General features: G+C 39.6%; 1 protein-coding gene across 1 annotated transcript in view; it reads right to left on the bottom strand.

Moving 5' to 3' along the window:
* The window catches only part of LOC150076709 (uncharacterized), a 144,071-nt gene that overhangs the window by 64,813 nt on the left and 58,236 nt on the right, over positions 1-21,022 (bottom strand). The window contains exons 3-6 of the mRNA XM_090386334.1: positions 17,356-17,453; positions 16,176-16,275; positions 15,036-15,217; positions 7,544-7,705 (exon numbers count right to left, since the gene is read on the bottom strand). Coding sequence (XP_090242460.1) covers positions 7,544-7,705; positions 15,036-15,217; positions 16,176-16,275; positions 17,356-17,453 — 542 coding nt within the window. The remainder of the gene's footprint in view (positions 1-7,543; positions 7,706-15,035; positions 15,218-16,175; positions 16,276-17,355; positions 17,454-21,022) is intronic.

Genomic DNA, 21,022 nt, shown 5'->3' with positions numbered 1-21,022 from the left:
TCGAGTACTGTTTATACACTGGACGACCACTCGTTCGGTACATAAAGCTATTTTATTTTGTCTATGGGCAGCAAATTTATAAAGACCCCTGTTGTCAATAAGAGTTCTTATGCACATTCATGGACTTCTTTTTTTTTTTTTTTTTTTTTTTTTTGATTTGGTAGTTGTTGGCGCATCGGCTTCTGTGGCCATATTGCACCTCCCAAGGTTTTTGCAGTACTTTGATCCAAGCCCGAGGCGGGAATCGAACCCGCGACCTTTGGGTTGCCGGGCAGGTACTTTACCCACTCGGCTAGCCCGGTCGGCCATGGACTTCTCTCTCCCTCTTTCTGTATCTGTATTGCAATTACAAATAGGGTTAAAAGAATTTGGTTTTCTAAGTTCCTGAAGGCGGAATTCTATTCGGGCTCCAAGTTACCAATGGGGATTGATTGATTTTGTATGGTTTTAGGAGCATTAGCGACTATTGCTCCGTGTATACTATCTGTAAATTGTGTGTTCTATGGTCAATTTTTTGTTTGCTGAACGAAATACCAGAGTTTCCAAGAGAAAACCATGCATCCTCGACAGACCGACTAAGTCAGCTACGTTGTGAAAATGATCTTTAAAATGCCTTCCGTCATCGATGGGACTCGTACTAGGGTCTTTTCCACCTGGTATGGGGAGGATGGCGATTCTACCAACTGTGCTATCCACGATGGTTTACCAATGGGGAAGGTTGCATTGCCCCAACCAGTATTCGTGCGTGCTCCATCTTCCTCTTCCTAAATCTAAGAATTAAAATGATATTAAAACAAGTTGTTTGAACCATTTTCACTAGGTTTGTAATTTTTATACACCCCGTTGTATATTATCGAGAACTTCCCTTAACTAAAAATTGCAGAGTTCATTGATCAGTGTTCTGCGTTTAGTCTACTGTTGAATATTTTATTGGAAGATCCATTAAAACAAGGATCTTCCAATTGGCTAACGGTAAGAAGTTCAAAAATAAAGACATTAATCATGAAACATTGATTACTGATCATTCCTTGATGGCAACGAGATATCGCTGCCACCAGGTGACGCGGTATTCACTCAGAGAATATATTTCTTCCAAACAAATGATTCATCAATATATAGATATGCTCGAAGGGTCATTTTTTATAATGATTATTTTGACTTAATGAATAGATTAATATTCGTAATAGCTACTCAAGCTAAAAACTTAATAATTGAGCACAAGCTAAATAAAATATTACAATTATTAATATTTATATTATCATTTTATTGAAACGACTTAAAGAAGGGCAAGAAGATTAAAGTGAAATCGGAGTTTCAGAAATGTGGATGCGTATATTAATGAAGAAGATTATTATTTCTGATAAAGTCTTAAATTTTGTCAAGGAAACTGATATTCCTCAGGTTCTTTAATGATAACGTAAATTGCATTTAAACAACTAATCCTTCTCGTGGATTAAAGAACTAATCCTGCTTTTTGGAACGAACATCGTCTAATTTGCACAATGGAGCTGGAGGGACTTTGTTAGTGCTTTATGAATATTTATGAAATTGTCTCCGAAAAATTTTAGTTAATACCTAGAAGGGAATGACAGAATTAGAGGTAAGTTAGATAAACGCAAGGGCTTTTTCTGCATGGCTTTGTTGCACTGCCTGCGGAAAGTCATTCAGGGACGTAGAGAAGTATACGAAGGAACCCAAGAAGTAAATAAAGGGATGGGGCTCGTTTCACTATGTACAGAGATGGGCACAATAATCAATAATGCTAATTACTTTATTTTTTATTTTTTTACTTATACGATTTTGACTTTTTACTTCAAATGCATGCACCTGATTGCAGTTGCTCTAAAACACCCACCTTGTAGCGACTGATCCGAGATGGATTGTTGATCACTCCTTGATGGCCACGTGACATCGCTGTCACCAGGTGGCGCGGTGTACACCCAGGGAATATTTCCTCCACTCAGTTGAGCATAGTTAGCGGACATCGTTTACCGAGACCATCGTGGTGTCACATCACGTGATCCGTAGCTAATACGAGGGAAAGAGGGACGCCACTCGGGGATTTTCTTCACTCTTCCATCACACCGGTGGTGATCGAAGTTCCTTTCTGCTTGCTTGACCCATCACTCGACTGTGGACCTTCGCCGCGTCCCGGCACCAGGTCGAGCTTTCCACCGACTGTAGGGCGCTGGCCACCGCGTGCCGCGGTATTCGCAGCTTCCGTTTTCGATTGGCTGCTGCCCGCTTGCCAGTATGGCGAGCACGCGCAGCATTCTCTGAAGAAAAACAGCGACATAACGGAGCAATTTACTAGGAAGATTCACTCCGGTGGCGGTCTCGTAGAGACGTCATTGTACGGTAAATTTGGTCGTCCAACACGCAGATCACATCGTGGCCAAGTCGACGTTCGACTAATCGTTGTTATAGGATTGATGTTTCTGGGATGGATGACTCGAGAAAATTCGGTAGCTTGATTAGATCACGTGTTTATCCCAACATAAATGATGTGTGAATTACCTAAGAATTCCAATATTCTGATGGAATAGCAGAATTAATAGACTCGTTAGGCATTTTCAGCAACAGTTGAATTGCAAAGAAAGTCATCAGACAGAAATCTGAGACACTGGAACATTAATATCAGTTAGTTTTGCCTGAACTTGGTGATAAAACCAGAGGAAAGTTGAGACATGAAGGCACCAGCACAGGGAGGGAGGGAGGGATAGAAAAATTAAATCCACAAACTCAAGTAGCCCCTAACTGTTGGTGATTCAACCCACCAGAATGAAATAATGGCACCATTATTCTAGAAAGCCTTTTCCAAGGATGCGCTAATCTCCTAGGAATTCACGGCAGCTGTTAAAGACAGTTCACATACTTCAGAGTTCCGAGTTTTTCTCTCGCACTCTCTCTCTCTCTCTCTCTCCTAAGGCAATTTCCATTTCTCCGATCGCATCCTTCACCGCTTTTCTCATCCTTTATTTTCACATCATTCATTTTATTGACGTTTGTAGACGATATCATGGGTGCTCAAGGAATTTTCGGGAGTATTGAGCCTGGTTTGCTGTCGTATGATTGATAATCGATTAAGAATTTTGCATTCCTGACGTATTGTGAGACTTATATGGAGCGCTGTTACCTATCTAGCCCCTTTCGTTCTATTTTTGCTTTCATTTGAGTAGTTTTTACCTTGCTAAAAGTAGCTTTTACATGCCAACTTACGGTACACAACACGCTGATTCTTATACTCCTTACCCCACAAGCTTTCAGCTCATCCACTGTTAATTATTGTGAATAAATTTTATGCATAAAGATAAAATATTATTTCTTGAGTAGAAATTTCGAAATTTTTTGATCAGCTTATCTGGCCGATCTTCTTCACCATGCCGAAACAAATTCCAATGAATTCAAATTCTGGATAGTCGTTTTGACTGGTTACTGGAAGAACTCTTATGAACAGACCTGTATTTACTCATGTTCAAACCAGATCACAGCAGTGTTCATTTACAGAGACATTTTTATGTGAAATTCTCATAGGAGTTCAAAGCAGCCCAAATCTCTTTCTGGAGAAAAAGATCTGGGCTGAAAGAGATCCGTCTGGAGCCCAGATCTCTTTCTGGATTTGGATAAGATCCTTAATTTGAATAATTTTTCATATTCTGATATCATGAAATAGCTTTGGTCAAAATAGTGCCCACACTGGCCAAAAAAAATATGAACCTTTATTCGGTATTAAATTGGGCCGCCTTTGTTTCGAATAACAAAGTTAAAGAAAGAGGACTTTGTTGTTTAATAGCTCTCTCCACCAAATCCCACACATTCTCAATAGGAATGAGATTAGGTGCCAGGGAAGATGTTGGAAATCCGTCTTATGTTCTCCAAATCACTCCTGTACGATTGTGGCACAGTGCCACAATCGTCATCTATAAAGTGGCCATTACCTTCGGGATAAAAGTGTAACATTGTAGGGTGCAGTCGATCCGATACAAAATTCAGGTACTCCCTGAACGATGTTCTACCTTCCATCAGTATCAACGGACCCAGTCCACGCCAACAAAACGTTCCCCTTACCGTGATACCACCTCCAGATGCTTGGATTGTCTTAACAAGGCAAGCAGGGTCCTCCAGTGCAAAACAAAGTGTATCGTGATTCGTCTGAACTCTTGAAGTATTGTTTTTCTGCCACATTTACTTTGAGGTGTGGAAGAACCGCTTGCTTTCCAGTCATTAAAAACTTTTGAGATGGATACTTTTGAGAAACTAGTTATGCATTTGGTTTCTTGAATCGTGGCTCCTGCTAAACGTGCACCAGCGATAGACCTTTTTGATAGATCACGCGTTTTCCCCAATCTGGTCCCAGATTACTGCAGTCGAACAGTCTGTGCAGTCTTTGTACTGAACAAGGTACTTATGACGTCAAAGAAATTTATGACTAACAACATGTCATAAATTTATTTGCATTTATTCGCATTTCTTCTATCTGTGACTGTCTTAATACAAACGTTTGTATTTTTTTGGCCAGTGTGTGTATTAATTAAGTACATCAGGTTTCATCTTTATAGAGGTGAGGGATTGAGGTTGGGTGTGAGATATTTAATGTATTTTTGTGCATCCTTTAAATGTGTGCAAAGATCATTAGTAGCGTGTGCAGTTTCCTTTTGGCCTGTCTAATCAATCCTCTCTTGAAATTCGATTGAAGAGGAGACCGCTCTCTTTCTCTCGTCATGACTCTGCTGCTGTTCTAACTTAAGGCCTTCTAGAACGGTGGAATGGTTTCGTGTTACACCAGTCACGTGACCTGTATTAACTATCCCACTGCCACGATCCTCTCACCAAGTGCTGTGTCATGTAATTCCCCTCATTCCTCTCCACCAATCGATCGTTGCTTCGCGCTGGCAAACTTTAGGTGTAACCACAAACATCTCTATCCGACCTGCGCAATTTCCTTCTCGTGGCCATCAATCACGTGGTCCCGGAGTAGACCAGGCTGAAAAGGGTTCGATGCCTCGCACAACACTCGGGGCCTTTCCCTAATGTTAGCGTTTGACAGCAAGAGTGACGATTTTATCTCAAGTTTAACACGTGACAATGCTCCAGGTCGTTTCCATCAGATGCGTATGTTGCATCTAAAAAAGGAATCCTGATTTCCTTTGGCACGAGGAAATAATGGATTGGCAGTACTGCAGGTATTAAAAAAACAAAAACAAAATGGAAACTTCAGGTATAAAACGTACTGACTTTTTTAGGGAAGTGATTACGGCGAATTGTATAGAAAGATTAATATCATTTTAATCTATGATGGTTCGAGTTCCATCATAGATTAAATGAATTTCTAAAGACCTCTTCAGTCGATGCTGTTAGTCGGTCTCAGCAGCAGTAGGGGTACCACTGAATTAATTAGGGAAATTTTCAGTGTGCAGCTATATATTGAGTGGTCACATTACTAGGTGCACCCATCCTTTTCATGGAATGTACCATATGGTATAAATTAGATGTGCAGATACATAGAGGCTGTATGCGTTCAATTCATTGCAAGAATAGGCAGGACGAAAGATTTAAATGACTTTGAACGTGACATGGTAGTCGGCGACAGACGTGCCAGTATCAATATCTCCGAAACCCTGCTAGGGTTTACAAGTATGACTGTGTCTCGGGTGTCCTGAGATTAATCCAATATCACAGTATACCACGGAGGAGCTGAACTAACGTTTAGGAGCCACACCCTACATAATATACATGTCCATGGTTCACAAACTAAATAACATATATCCAATGGCTGTCCTGTGGTAGGAAACAGCTCAGGGATGCAAGAGGCCAGTGGAGGCTGACTGGACTTAGGTATCATGTGTCGCTACAAAGCTAATGCTAAAAATTTCATTGGCCTGCCCAGATTTTCGACCTTAACTCCATTGGATACTTCCAAGTTGAACTGGAACCGGCTACGGGCCTGGCCAACGCTCCCGGAAGTCAGTAGTTAAATTAACCACTCTGGTGAAGGAATAATGGCCAAAATTCCTCTTTCCTGCTATCAAAAGTTGACTATGAGTCTACCGACGAGGATACAGTGTATGATTAAAGCTAAACGTAAGTTGATGTGTTATTAAATATTTTGTAAACAAAAGTTTGAAACTTGCAGGTCTTATGCCTTTTAGGAGTATAGTATTTTAGGAGCTTAGGAGGAAGAAAACGGCAGAGTTGGTGACATGATATGGTTAACGATGATGATAATGTACTATTATGAAGTAAGGATCGAATAGTTCTCAAAAGCGCATTTAGTAGAGATGTAAGTACGAGAGATGAGAAAAGGCTCGACCTACCACCGTCAAGGATGGTTTAGTCCATTTAGTAGCTGACAGCTGTTTGCATTACTTAGGCAGTCAAGGGATGGATGACTCAGGACAGCAAATACAGCTATAATTACACATCTTCTGCAATATTTATACCATATTTTACAGTTTGGAAGTGAGCATCATGAGTTTATGCCACGATAGTGCATGGGGAGAGAAACACCATACGCAGTGACAGCAGAGAATTCATACACAATCGTTCTTTTCTCTTCTCATCCGCGAAATAGTTTTAAAATAGCTGAATCCCATGAAACTTTCGGTTATAATCTTTATAACCTAGGTTGTACAGACAACCTAAGATATCATAATCAGCATGGACAACAGCATGAAAATTCAATAATCTGAAACAATAATAAGAGAAACAATAAGAGAGTCTAGACACTCTTCTACCCTTTTTCCCATCTCTCTCTCTCTCTCTCGTGTCTGCTTAGACCCACAGGAGAATCCACTCCAATTCAGTGAAGGTCTTCCCCACAAAACAACTCTACGAGTGGAGGTCAATAAGTACATACCCTCACTTATAAGTATTTGAGTTATGGATTTCATATTATGTTGACGTGGCGTTCCTGGGAAACATCATATTGGTCCTTATTTTTAGCAGCAAGGCTTTCAAGAACAATTTGTGGGGGACTGTTGGAAGACATACCCTTTAAAAACTGGCATATGATGTGGTTTTGCACATTACTTATTACTCCGCACAATACTGGAGGGGTGTATGCGTCAGCCCACCCTTCCAGTATCGTGCGGAGTATAATAAACAGATTAAGTCAGAACAACCTTGTACAATGGCTATCACGATCATCCGATCTCACATCCTTAGATTACTTTGAGTGGGTATGACATGAAATCGCAGTTTTGAAACTGCTGAAACAAACCATTAAGACTTGTTTGTCCTCCTAAATATTTACGTTATTTAGGAGGACAAATTTTACCTCCATATTTACATTAGTAGTTGGTCCCTTTCCGTGGACCACGGTTGTAAACCACTATCTTTAGATGTTATTTTACCTTGTAACGTTTTTGGTGGGGTAAATAATTTTACATCATGGAAAATCCAACTTTTCCTTGCGATGGGAGATTGAAATGATTTTTACTTGAGTTTGAATTCTTGAATCTCTGGAGAGTTCCTCAAAAGTGAACATTTGTAACATTTTATTAACTTTATATACAAACAAGGAAATTAATATTTCGGATCTTACCTGTAGGCCATGCAGCATCATCTCCGCCACATTTGGACCCTGCGAGAGAAGTAGAATGTGGTCCTCTGCGCTGCCCAGACTGGAACTGGAGCTGTGGTAACTGTGTCTTTGTGGAGAACCCCCTGACTCGTAGCTCTGAACAGATAACCTCCGATGCGATACCTGCATAGGAGAGATTTTTATTATTATTATCTTTATTTCTCCTAGGAAACACCCAGTTACAGCCATTGACTAGGAGGGTGTAGATACATATTCTGTTATACAACAGAGAATAATATTATACACAATTTTACATCATAGGTACGTTTTCCTACTGATGTAAGCATAGTGTGGAAGGAAGTTCAGTCCTTCGTCCGACTTGAGTCCAAGATCAACGTGTGACTGAACCTTTTGGACAAGGATGTCGTTCACGTATATTGTTATTTTGTTTGGATTTATTTTATTTGTGAAAGTCATTTGTGTAGTCTTGTCTTCATTTAGGTGTAGCCCGATAGAGTCGAGGTATTTTTGTAGTTCTTTTATTTTGGCATTAGCCACTTGGCTGCAGTAGTTGGCAGATTTCGGGTCTTCTGAGGTAATAAACAATTTCATATAGTCTGCATACGTGATGAATTGCTTCCTGTTTTGAGCTAAGAAGGGTTCGAGGGCTATGGCAAAGAGTGTAGCGGACAATACGCCGCCTTGTGGGACTCCTTTATCGACTTGGTACGTAGCGCACACATTCCCGTTTGTTACTGTGATTTGTCTGAGCAGAAGAGTGTTCGTTAAAAAATGGAGGACATTTCCCGTAATGAGGAAGTAGTCCCTCAGAATAACTATTAGAGCTGGGATGTCGAATGCGGCTGCCACATCTAGAAAAACAACATCCAGTTGCTGTTTGTTATTTAGCACTTGCTGGATCCTTAATAGTTCTCCCATGAGGTTGGTGATGGTCGATCTCTGAGGAAGTACTGAGTGCAGGTATTCAGGTCTGTGTTTGAAGCAATGTTGGATGATGATGTCCAGGATTGTTTGTTCGAAGATTTTTTGTAAAGAGCATCCAACAGCGATTGGTCTATAGTCTTTTACAGATTTAGGGTTTTTTATTTTGGGGATAGGTTTAACGTAACTTCCTTATAAGGACACCTAATTTCATCTCATTGTGGTCATCTCATTTCATGTATCGGTCAACAATAAGAGTGAAGGTGAGGAAGTAATAAAAAGATTGGTAAGGGACACATTTATGACGCATTACTCAGTCAGTTGGTCAGGTATCTTTGTCAGCAGTATTAGACCTGAATATTATAAACCAGGGCTGTGAAGCCGGAGTCTGGAGCCATGGAGCCTGGAGCATGGAGCCAGCGGTATCTATGGAGATGGAGCCCGAGCCAGTAAAAAAACTGGCTCCTGGGCTCCAGCTAACTTGGTCAGTCATAATCATGAGGTTGGCACATACTTATATGCTTTGATGCTTCATGGTGTAGTTTCATTTTCCTCTTCTTTTTGTTTACTTTTTTTTAATGTCTAAACCAGTGATTGGTTTTCGAATATTGCACATTTTATTTTTTCAGAAATGTCAAATGTGTGGAAGCCCTCTACAATGAACAAAGGATCTAGAACAAACTCTAATGTATTTGAATACTTCATGGTCACTGAAGATGATAAATAACATATTTGCACATGCCAAGTGAATGACACTGATGGCGAGATTTTGACTTGTGAAGCAAAAATTAGTAAAACTTTGCCCAAGAAAATCAGTGTTTCAACATATGCCCAACATACAAACGAGTACCTTCATCAACTAGTGAAAGGCGCTCTGCGAGAGTTTGAAGTAAGAAAAGATCATGTATTGTGCATTGTGACAGATAATGCCTCCAACATGTCAAGTACCATTGAGCAGTTAAATAAAGACCAAGAGAGAGGTGATTCAATAACAGATGAAGAAAGTGAAAGAGATGAATCAGGTGGTGAGACTCCAGAATTAGAACCTGATGATGACGTAGAAGCAAAACTGGATTTAAATGACATCATGGATGAAATTTCTAGCCTCTGGAGAGTCCAGCACATTTGTGGTGTTCATACTTTACAGTTGGCAATTCGTGATGGCTTAGGAAATAAACATGCAACTGCTCTTGTAAGTAAGGTGAGACAGGTTGTACTAGCTCAGTATCTCCCAACCTTTTTCGAGTCGTGACCCCCTTTTATAATAGCCAAGTAACCTGCGACCCCCGCTACATTTGCATAAAAAGGCATTTTTAATAGGGTAAAGAAAACACATTAAAAATAGATTTTTAAGAATATAATTCTAACCTAATATTTAATGCGATGGTTGTACTTTCACTGGGCAACCAGCTTCAAAATTCGCGGCTGAGTGTTTGTTAAAGCCAACCTCATGTCATCTTTAACATTCAGTCTGTTTCTTGCCCTTGTTTTGATATGAAGAAGGGTTGAAAATCCACTCTCGCAAAGATATGCAGAGGCAAATGAAAGTAAAACTCGAAAGGCAAGCATGGTGACATTTGGATATGACTGATACACAGCACAGAAGAACTGAGTCAGCAATTTTTCATAAAACAAATTACGTGCTGGGGAATCGTTCCGCAGATCCAAGAATTCATTCTGTACTTCATCGGGAATGCCAGCTACATTCAGGGAAGCAGAGAATGGGTTTCGTACCACCAGTGCAGCTTCTTCTTCTGTAAGCTCAGGGAAGTACCGCTGAAATTCCTTTTCAAGGGATTCAAGGTGCCCAGTAATCTCCTTCAGATTCTCATCCAGTTCACCTTCAGATCCCTCTACCACACTGCAGAGTTTTTCAAACATGGCAGTGTTTCCACGATTTACTTTCCGACGCCAGCTTTGCAGCTTGAATACAAATGCCTGAAGATTGTCTTGAAATTGGATAATGTGTTTCCTTATCCTGAAGTTTCAGGTTCAGCTTTATTAGCTGGTCTAAAATGTCTGCTAAGTAAGCAACTCTTTTCTTCCAAGCTTCATCATTAAAGTAAGCAAGCCACAAGGTCATGTTTCCCTTGCACTTCCAGGAACAAGTTGATTTCATCTTTCAACTCAAAGATACGATTGACAATATTTCTTTTCGAAAACCATCGTACAGCGGTGTAGAAAAGAACCTCGTGATCAGAATTCATGTCTTTACAGAGTTTTTTAAACAGACGAGTGTTGAGGGCTTCAGATTTGATGTAATTCACAATTTTGATCAGAGAATCAAGTACCTCTTGCAGAGGAGCTGTAGGAGCCTTACTGTCAAGAGCATATTGATGAATCATGCAGTGAATGCCCTTTGCTTGGGGAGAAAGTTCTTTCACTTTTGTCTGAAAGCCCGACTTTGATCCTAGCATAACTGGTGCTTCATTTGTATAAAACCCAAAGACGTTTTTCAACTGTAGTCCTCCAGTTTCAAAAAAGATATTGATCTTCTCCATAATATCTTCACCTTTTGTAGTAGTTTCAAGTGCACTGCAAAATAGAAACTTTTCTTTGATGTCATCTGAATGAATATATTTCGCGAAGACAAGCAACTGAGAACATAAACTTACGTCCATTGATTCATCAACTTGAAAAGAAAACAATGGAGAAACATTGATTTCATTCAAAACCTTCTCTTTCATGTCTACGGACATATTTGAAATGCGCCTCTGAATAGTGTTATTGGACAGAGATATTTGTCCCATCTTTATCTCGCTGGCTTCCCCAAGAATTAATTCAATATTTGATGACCGTTTCTCCAACAGTGTAAGGTTTTTTTTTTGTTTGGCAATTTACAATGCGACTTCATATGACGCTTACACTGCTGCTGCTGCTGTGCTCTGTTGCTGAAAACTTCCTGTAGGATCGTCTCTGACGTCTGAGACCAGTTTCATGGCGTCGAAAAAACTCCAAATCCTTTTTAGTATGTTCTGAATGCTTTGTCTCTAAGTGACGTTTCAGTTTTGAAGGTTTCGTAGATTTGGCACTGAGAACGACATTGCACAAAACGCATTGTGGCTTCTCTATGCCATTGCTGATCAAGGTGGTAATGCCAAATTTTAGATAGTCTTCTGAATATTTACGTTTTATCTCCATGGGTGCGGATTTAGCACGGACAGCATGGACTGATGAAGACCTACTGACGCTCTTAGGTCTTCATCCATAGCTGAAGGTGTCATGATTTCCATAGAAGTTAAGGAAAAATCTGTATTGGGAAATGATGTAATATTAGCTAGCGTTTATGTTGATCTCAAGTACAGATATTTATTAACAGATGGACAACTAAGCAAAGCAAAGGAAGCTTTATGTGATATAGCACTCAGAATAAGAAACCCCCAAGAATGCCCAGCCCCAGGAGATGAAATACAAAGCAATCCACCACCATCATCATCTGATACTAATTCTGAAGATGAGATTGACTTTGAAAAGATTATTGACAAACTGCATAGCTCGAAAGGCTGCCGACTGGAATTAGAAAAAGGCATACCACATGTTACTCCTATTAGTACATCGACTAAATTCAAGTTAGAAGTCTGCGTCCCTCACTGAAGTTGAAAAAATTCATCGTCAATCAACGATGTCAGTAAAAGATGCAATATTAAAGTACCCTAAAATCATACGAGATGTTGCACAACTGGTGTTTGCATTGCCCCCTACTCAAGCCAGTGTAGTGCGTTTATTTTCAGCTCTAAAAATCAGTTGGGCATGATCATTTCTCACCTCAACAGTTCAAAACTAAATCAAGATTTTGATAAATTAAAGGAGCCGGATCTGGAGATGGAACCACAAAATTTTCTTCCGACTCCACAGCCCTGCTATAAACAATGTCGAAGTCTATTGCAATTGCCTGATTATTTTACTCATCATTTTAAGCAATTAAAGGAAAGATTATTGATTTCCTTTGATTTTAACGTGGCTCCAATAACGTAAGTTAGCACACAGCGTTTTTAACTTTCTCTTTAAACTAGATGTTACTTCTTTCCCAACAATTGATCTAACAACGGTTGTTTTTGAGATCAATGGAGCATCGTGAAGGAGGAACTCGACTCTTCCCAGAATTCTCTATCCTTTTTACCTCTAAGTGGTAGAAAATAGCTGTGCCTTGATTGATTTCTTTCTTCACCAAGGTACAGGTAGCAAACATGTAAAGTTACTATTGACATGGTAAAATGGAAACAGGTGGTCTCTTCCCAGCTGCGGCCTTTCATACAACAAATATCTATCTTTCTTCTAGTTTTATCTTTTATTGTAGTAGATCATATCCAACTTGGGTTGTCTTTGCTGTTTTTGCGCAAATTAGATACAATTTTTTAATTTTTAGTTTTAAAATTCCGTTTGAAGGAGATTATAGAGTCATCTAGAAAAGTTAATCACATTTATTTTCAAATTTAATTCATTTAAATAGAGGAAGTGCAAGGGTTTTTGCTAATGTCATTGAGGATGTATTAAGGGTTCAAGGTAACTGCTAGTTCACAGGGTTAGCAAAGTCGGCACATAATCGAATCGGCTGTGTGACTTGAGACAAAATTGCATCATCTCTAGGAGCGCTACTGTGTAACCATTAATCAACTTAAACGCTGAAATGGAAAGTGTAATAGAAGAAAAATCATCAGTAATGGAAGACCACATGAAAAAGCATTTTTAATTAAAGGAGTGCATCAGGGTTGCCAAAAGCAATGAAGTGCGAAACTTATTTGTTTATACAGTAATAGCAGGAACATTATAAAGATAGTTTTGTACAAGGCAACTAGTGCTGTTACTGATATTTGGGCTTACTGACATGGTACCAGTGAGAGATTCGAGAAGAAGAATTTTATTTTGGTGAATATTGTGTGTTAGGGAGAGATAGAAGAGACGGAGGGATGGGGAAGTGATGCTTCTGATCAAAAACTACCTGAAGGTGACAGGAATCTTCCGAATCAGATCAAGGTAGTGAGGATGTTGAGTCAGTGTGTTCGAAGTCGTTTCTCCATTTCACTGTTTATTGCAAATCATTTCCTCATTTATTGCATGTCACCACACTAAATTGCTAGAGAGAGAGAGAGAGAGAGAGAGAGAGAGAGAGAGTTGAGCTGATACTTCTTCTCATTGACATTTGCAGTCGAAAGCAAGCTCGAAACTCTGGTAAGTGTTGAGGAATCAGACTGCTGTAAAATGAGTAATCTCAGAGAAGCGGTTGTTATGAAAGGAACAGAGATTAAAGGAGGGCAAGGCTCTAATGGAAGATGGTATATGTAAAAAAGCCGCACACGAGAGCATCTATCTGTTGGGAATGTTTAATGAGAGCCTCATTGGATTCCGGAAAGGTTCTGGTAGACTGAAAAAGTGCTAATGTTATCCCAATCCACAAAGGTGGTGCTGAGGAGCAGGTGAGTAACTGTAGGCCATTGAGTTTGATTTCTGTGGTAGGGAAGAGCATGGAGTGTGTGGTATCTTCAGAATGGTATCTTTAATAGATCCCAGCATGGGTTTTTTAAGGGGAGGTTATGTCTGACCTATTTAATAAATTACCCTGATGACTCGTTAAAATTTGGATGTAGGTAATGATTTTGACTTTATTTATCAAGACTAAAGCTCCTGCTACTGTTCCTCATTGAAGAGTCTGGTTGTATCACAGGTTGGCTAAAGGATAGCAGACAGAGGGTTATCATAAATAGGTAGTCTTCATGGTGGACCAGCGTAAAAAGCGGGGTCTTTAGGTCTTGGGTTCTCTGTATCTAATTTTCACAAATGATACTGATGAGGATAACCAAGGTAAGCTGACCTGTCAAAGAGTGCCGATGTTTTGAAAGTTGGATGGGTGGTCGATAATTCGAGCCAAGCTACGTTGCCCAAAAAGATTTGGATATTGGACTATTGTGTATATATATTATTCGAAGAATGACAACTAAAGTTTAATGTTTAAATACAGTTCAATACAGTTAGAAATGGAAGGTATATGTATTCGGGGAACAGGAATTCTGTAGTCACATATTTTGGGGAGAAGGGAAGGATCGCCTGCGAAGTTTTATCCTCGCATCACGAGAATGCTTACAGAAGGGGAAAACATCAATGCAACATGATCATGAATATTTATTTATGTCTAGTGGTTATAAAGTTCTGCAACGTTTAAAAACTCAAAATTGAATGAGACAAAATTATCCACAACGATCTTATATTGAGCTCTTATTATTATTTGGGACACTGGGTATTTCTTAATTGAATTTCGGATTTGTTTACATTCTAACGAGTGGGGCCATGGTAATAAACCCCTTTCCTTCTCCTATAGTGATAGCCTACAACGGCCTTCAACTCTAATGGGATCCTCAGTGTGCAGAATATGGACTGAAGATCGTGTTACCATAATTATGTTGAAATCAAAGGCATGCGTGCGAGGACGACAAATCTCAGATATCGATGTCAAAGGCTGGCCCTTGTCGCACGCGAACGTTGCGGTGTTAACTATATCGTGCAAGGCTGACATCGTCTTTATTTTACCACGTAGTTGCATTTATGATAAAAGTAGGTGTGGATGTGAAGTGCTTACCTTGCAGTCATTTCCAGGGGCCGAGGCGCGTCCACTGTCTAGGCTAGAGGTCGAATATCGAGAAGAAGAGCTTCCACCGCTCGATGCACTTCCTCCGCTACTAGCTCCAGGACTATCCCTGCCAGGACTCATATCAATACCGTGATCTTCCAAGGACAGCTGTGTTCCACTGAGATAGCTTCCTGAAGGAAAAGAAGAAATCATTTTTGATAATGAGCAGAATCGTGAACTGTATTTTATGATTACATGTATGATTATCCTTATTCGAGGGGGAGGATAATCATCGAGTGAGATGCAATACTTTTTGCCAGAGAGTCGTGCACCTTGTGTAACTTATTCTTTCGGATAATACACGTTTTGTCTGTGGTGATCACGTGGTATTTGTCGGGTCTGCAATCACTTCTCTGCCATTCCCTCCATAGGAAGGAGCCAGCGGTGTGAGGTGCGTTCAGTTACCTTCCCTTATGAGGTGCATTTACATGGTATCGATCATCCTTACTGCAGTAACCGGCTGCACGACCAGCAGGACTTCACTGGTAAGCACCAAATAGCCCACGTTAAGTCCAACGCAACAATTCTTTATCGGCAGCATGCAAGGTGCACGGAAGCTGCCGCTGGCTAAATGGCGATGTCCCCCCTGGGAAGAGAGATGTCTGCTGGTAGCTTTCCTTACTCAGTTCTATATAAAGGATCATTCTCTTGAGACTTTCACCTGCGTGATCACGACCAAACATTCTCCACATACACACACAGCAGGGAGTTTTGTGGAAAATTAGAGCACGATGTAAACGGTACCAGAATAATTAGAACGGATGCGTTTCGACATTAGTCGTTAAACAGAATCATTTTACATTGGAACAGCTGCAAGTGGATTCTACCACTCCTGAAATGTATGCATAGCGTTCACCTTCCTCATTTGAACAAATTAAAATGCCGCATAAGTAAACAATACAAGTTGAATGAGGGTGAATAATATCAATCCTTTTGGTATTTTTAGACTCATTCTGCCATTCATAACTTTTCATGTTTTCCACCTATTAAATATATTTTTAAGATAAAATGTTTCTCGTGGAATATAGCAATCATCCTTAGAAATTGAGCGATACAGTTTAAGAATGAATGCACTAAAGACAGACCTACCTGTTGATAGACATGGAGAATCACTACCACCTACAGGGGTGCTGGGCAAACTGGTCGGGTCAGGCTGTACGTGAACTATGGCTTGTGTCACGTGGATTCTCTGTAACGAAAGATTAATAAATGTTATAGAACAATTTGTTGGATAATCACAGAATGTACATTATCCTCATGAATTTGGAGCACCTCGTCCCTGGTGCCTCAAATGCTGTTTCATCTATCACTGGGTGTGCACACCAAAAAGGTGTGTACACCCAGTGATAGATGGAACAGAATGGGCCTTAAAAGAGGATCTACATCCCCTCACAGTTTCTGTGGATTTTATCTGTATATCAGACAGCGGTGTTGCCAAAAGCTGGGTGGGACCTAATACAATAAATAAAACTAAATGTACCAAAGATAACAAATTTTATTGTACGAAATTGTAAGAAACAATGCAGCATATTAAACTCAAAGAACAATTTCATCCAATTGCAATGAAGTTGAGTTGCAGCGATGTAATGGACTTGGTCCATTGGTTGTTATTGATAAAATCATGAGCAGCTGTCCATTGTGACATTCTGAACAGTTCTGCCTTACCTGCATTGTGGAAATTCTCTGGAGAGGGGGATGGCCGTATTTTTATCCTCATTGAAAACCACTGTGTCGCAAAGCTCTGCCAATTGACCAGTGATTTCAGGAGAATAATTGGCCACCTTGAAATTTCCAGCCAGGATGTGAATCCAATAGAACACCTTTCGGATGTTTTGTTACAACTGAGAGCCTGATGAAGACGTAGTCCTAGTAGAAAATTAGACGTAGCCTTACGATGAGTTCAGCAAGTTCTATTCTCCACATACCAAAAACTTCTAGAAAGTATCTACCAACCCATGGGAGTTTTACTCGATATTAAAAATTTTTGTTTTATAAACAGGTGATTTTTCATCTAGTGTCCCAGTACATGGAGGCTAATGTATGTATGAAAATTGCAAAAATAAAAGTTTATTATTGAGCGCAGTGATTAATGCAAAATTTGAAATGCTGTTATTTTTATTTTATTTTATTTATTTATTTTTTAACATTGTTAAAGTTGGAGAGAGGATGGAAATTGTTTGTGAACTCGAATCAGCAAATGAAGCGAATGCACAACAAAAGAAAAATTACAAGTCCTCTACCACAATCAAATGAGTAATTGCATTCTTACCTCATTCTCACAGTGATGGGCAAATTGAAGCTTTCTGCTCGGTGAATGTACTGAACCTTGACTATCCATGAGGCATGGTCGCGGAAGTTGAAATACAGCTGCAAATAGAATTGTGATCTGACATGACTTGTTGCTTGAGATAATGGAACTGAGTGATTTAGCCAATAACCAAAATAAATTAAATTGAGCCGACTTTTAAATAAAAGAAACGTTATTAGCTTTAAATTATAATAATCAATTAAAAATAGTGAACTATAAAGAAAATAAAGAAATCTTTTTTTTATCCCGAGTACTCTGAAATTCTTCCAGAGTACTTGGCATACTCAAAGTACTCTGGAAGATATATAACTTACCAGTCATATTTTACATGAAACTTGGCATTGTAATTTAACATTTAAATTTAAATAGGATGCCAGAATAGCATCTTCAATTCTTAAATATGCAAATCAGGAGGGTTTTAAAAGATTAAACTACAAACAGGACCTCTAATTTCTAATCTAATGTGATACACAAAATCTCTATAAAAGCATGTTTGGTAAGCTTACTCAAGAGACAGTTGACAGAGCTGGATGTGTAGCCGACAACCATCAGATAAACATTCTAAAGTACAATTGAACACCTTGAGAATATTTTTGAACAATGATTGAGAGCCTAGCTCAAGAAAACGACTAACTACAGCCCTACTGGAGAAGTAGAGCAAAATTACAGCCACCATATGCTAAAAAACAACTTGTAGAAAGTGGCCCCCTAAGAGAATTATTATTCAAAACCGCGTGAGTCATATTCGATATTGAAGTTTGTATTTGTACAGCCAGATGTGTTTTCATTAAGTATTCCAATATACACGTTTAATAAACCAATTCTCAGTACTACAAATACTTGTATCAAGTATTTGTAGTACTGAGAATTGGTTTTGATCAGATTTATTGAATATGCTTTACCTGACTCCAACATCAAACCTTTTTGGGATTTTGTCAAACGTTTGACAAAATTCCAGAAAGGTTTCACAAGTTTCCTCAGCTTCTTCCCTGAATTTGTCACAGTTTTAACCATTCTCAGTCGATAGTTGAGATTCAGGATTGTCTGAGTTCATTTGAGCTTTAGCCTGATGATATTTTAACTTTAATTTCTAAGGGTTCAAAGACCATATCGCTGCAGGACCTGATGATCTACCAGTTAGACTGCTTAAAAAAATAATCGAATACTGTCTGTAAACACGAGTTTCCTCAGTGGACAAATAGAAGTCGATAGTGCCACACCATTTTTTTTTTTCTTGTGATCTTTATATTTTGTTTTCATTCCAGAGACAGTGAAATTGTGCCGACTAGTTTTAGACATCTTTCGTGAAGGTTGCTTTGGTAGAAAGCGTTGGAGGAAGAAAAAAATAAAGAGGGGGGAGTAGTAGTAATAATCTTCTGGGAAAAGATCTTATTGAAGCATTTTATAGCTCATGGGCCATGAAGGGATTGCCATTTTCTTTAGTTATAGTCCAGTTTTCTATTCTGTTTTATTGTATGTTCTCCCCTTCCAGTAAATAGATATATTGAGTGATTCAGAGACCACATCAGGCGGACACCAAGACACTTTGTGTGAATAAAAAAGATTTGTGGGAAATATTTGAGTATTTCAGTTTGCTTTGGTGATTTATGTTCTCTTCCAACAGGTTTCGGTAATATGGTGGCTTATTTTCAGCTTTTTTTTTTTATTTTTAACTTATAAAATGCATTCCGGGTTTAGTTGCACAATAGTTTGTCCACGATCTAAGAGAAAAAACTTATGAATAAATTTTTTTCTTTTAGATCGTGGCGAGACGAGTTTCACTCTGGGGAAGCAAGAAGAAAAGAAAATTAACCATTTGGTACACGATAAAAACAAGCATAAAAGAAACAAAAAACCCCGAAGGGATGGGGACGTGCTTAGGTGTTCTTGCCAAACCATTTGCGATATGTCGAACAACAGCTTGAGTTTCTGAGGCCTATTGGCTTACGTGATTCCGTGGTTGATTACGTGGTTGATTACTCACGGAATCAGTACCAAAAGTTGCAATTGCTTGCCTCAAAGTGTGATTCTCAGCAATTGCGCACGTTACTTTTTCGAATCCTCATGAGGCCACCAAAAATGCACGGCCCATTATTAATTACGTGCAATAGGAAACTGGTGAACATTGAAGTTGTTAACGCACCTCTTGCTGAATGGCTGTTGTGGTGGTATAAACAGATCCTTTTTTTTTTTTTTTTTTTTTGTTGACTAGGAAGGATTCGAAATACAGTAGGTGTTGGCAATTAGTGGATTACTACATTTCCGTGGAATGGGTGAAGCAAACGAAATAGGAAAATACTTGGATGACAAAGAATTCTCTTTTTTCGGATGGGATGCGTGGATGGACCTTCATGCAGAAGATTAATACCATTGAAATAAGAGAGTATAAAAAGCCTGCAAAAATCTACTTAACAAGCTTTAAGAGTATGTGGGTAAATGACCTGATGGAAGGATTCGTTTAATTTCCCCATGACAAAAAAAAAAAAAAAAAAAAATCAAAATCACACTGGATTTTGACATAAAGAGATTAAAAAGTCATAACATAACGTCCTCCCCACCCCTCTGATTGTTGCAGGAAATAGTGCCTAGAAAATTCAGATATCCTCATCAAGCAAGTTAGATACGTTCCCGAAAGCCACCGCGCTAAACGAAAATTACTTTTCAATAAGAATGCATGTAACAAAGAGAGGCATTAGTAGTGGCAAATGAAGCCAGAAGGCAAGCTTACGAAGAAAGCAAGATCCCCTCCCATTCATCACCTCCAGTGGTTTGTCTAGTTCTTCTTTGAATTTATTTAAATTAGCAACTTCCACAACAACAGATAGAATTTTTTTCCAGCAATCAACCACCCGCTGACTAAAGGCAAATTTCCTCACATCTCATCTGCAACCATCCTACCTCAATTTGAATTTGTGCCCCCTCATGTGTGTAGTTTTTGAACAAGAGGAAGAATCCCATTAGTATTGAACTTGTTCAATCCATTCAAGGCCTCATACACCTCAATCAGATCACCTTGCAGGTGACTAGTCTCCAGATGCAGCAATTTGCAGAACTGAAGCCGGGAGGGTGCGTATCTAGCGGAAACCGTACGAAGCTATGCATGTCAACAAGGAACTGTTCATGCAGGTGGACGGTAGGTAATGGTCTGAGACATGTTCAACTGGCAAACGTTCGGACGTCTAGTGCATCTAGACGCATCTCTGAACGGTCCAGGTTGTGTCCATCCTTGCAGACCATCTGCATCCCTTCATGGTCATAATGCACCCAGAGGGCAATGGACTTTTCCAGCAGGATAATGCGTCTCCCACAGAGTTGTGGTGACTAGATCATGGTTCGAAGAGCATTCCGCAGATTTTCCCCACCATGGAATGGCATCCTCGTCCACCGGACATGAACCCTGTGGAGCATCTTTGGGATGCCGTGGAAAGGTCCGTTCGAGCTTTGGATCCTCCACCCAGGAATACGGCGAAATTATGGACAGCGGTGCAGCAAGCATGGATGGAAATACCTGTGGAATGCTTTTGTGAACTAGTGGACTGAATGCCTCCCCATGTGACTGCCCTTATTCCGGAGAAAGGTGAACCTACCCGTTACTAGGTAGGTGTCCCATGATTTCTATCCACTCAGT

The sequence above is a fragment of the Mastigoproctus giganteus genome, chromosome 12 (assembly GCF_048544385.1).
Source record: "Mastigoproctus giganteus isolate SK-2022 chromosome 12, ASM4854438v1, whole genome shotgun sequence".
Taxonomy (NCBI): domain Eukaryota; kingdom Metazoa; phylum Arthropoda; class Arachnida; order Uropygi; family Thelyphonidae; genus Mastigoproctus; species Mastigoproctus giganteus.
Note: the sequence above shows the minus strand (reverse complement) of the source record. Positions and strands in the feature narration are given on the sequence as shown.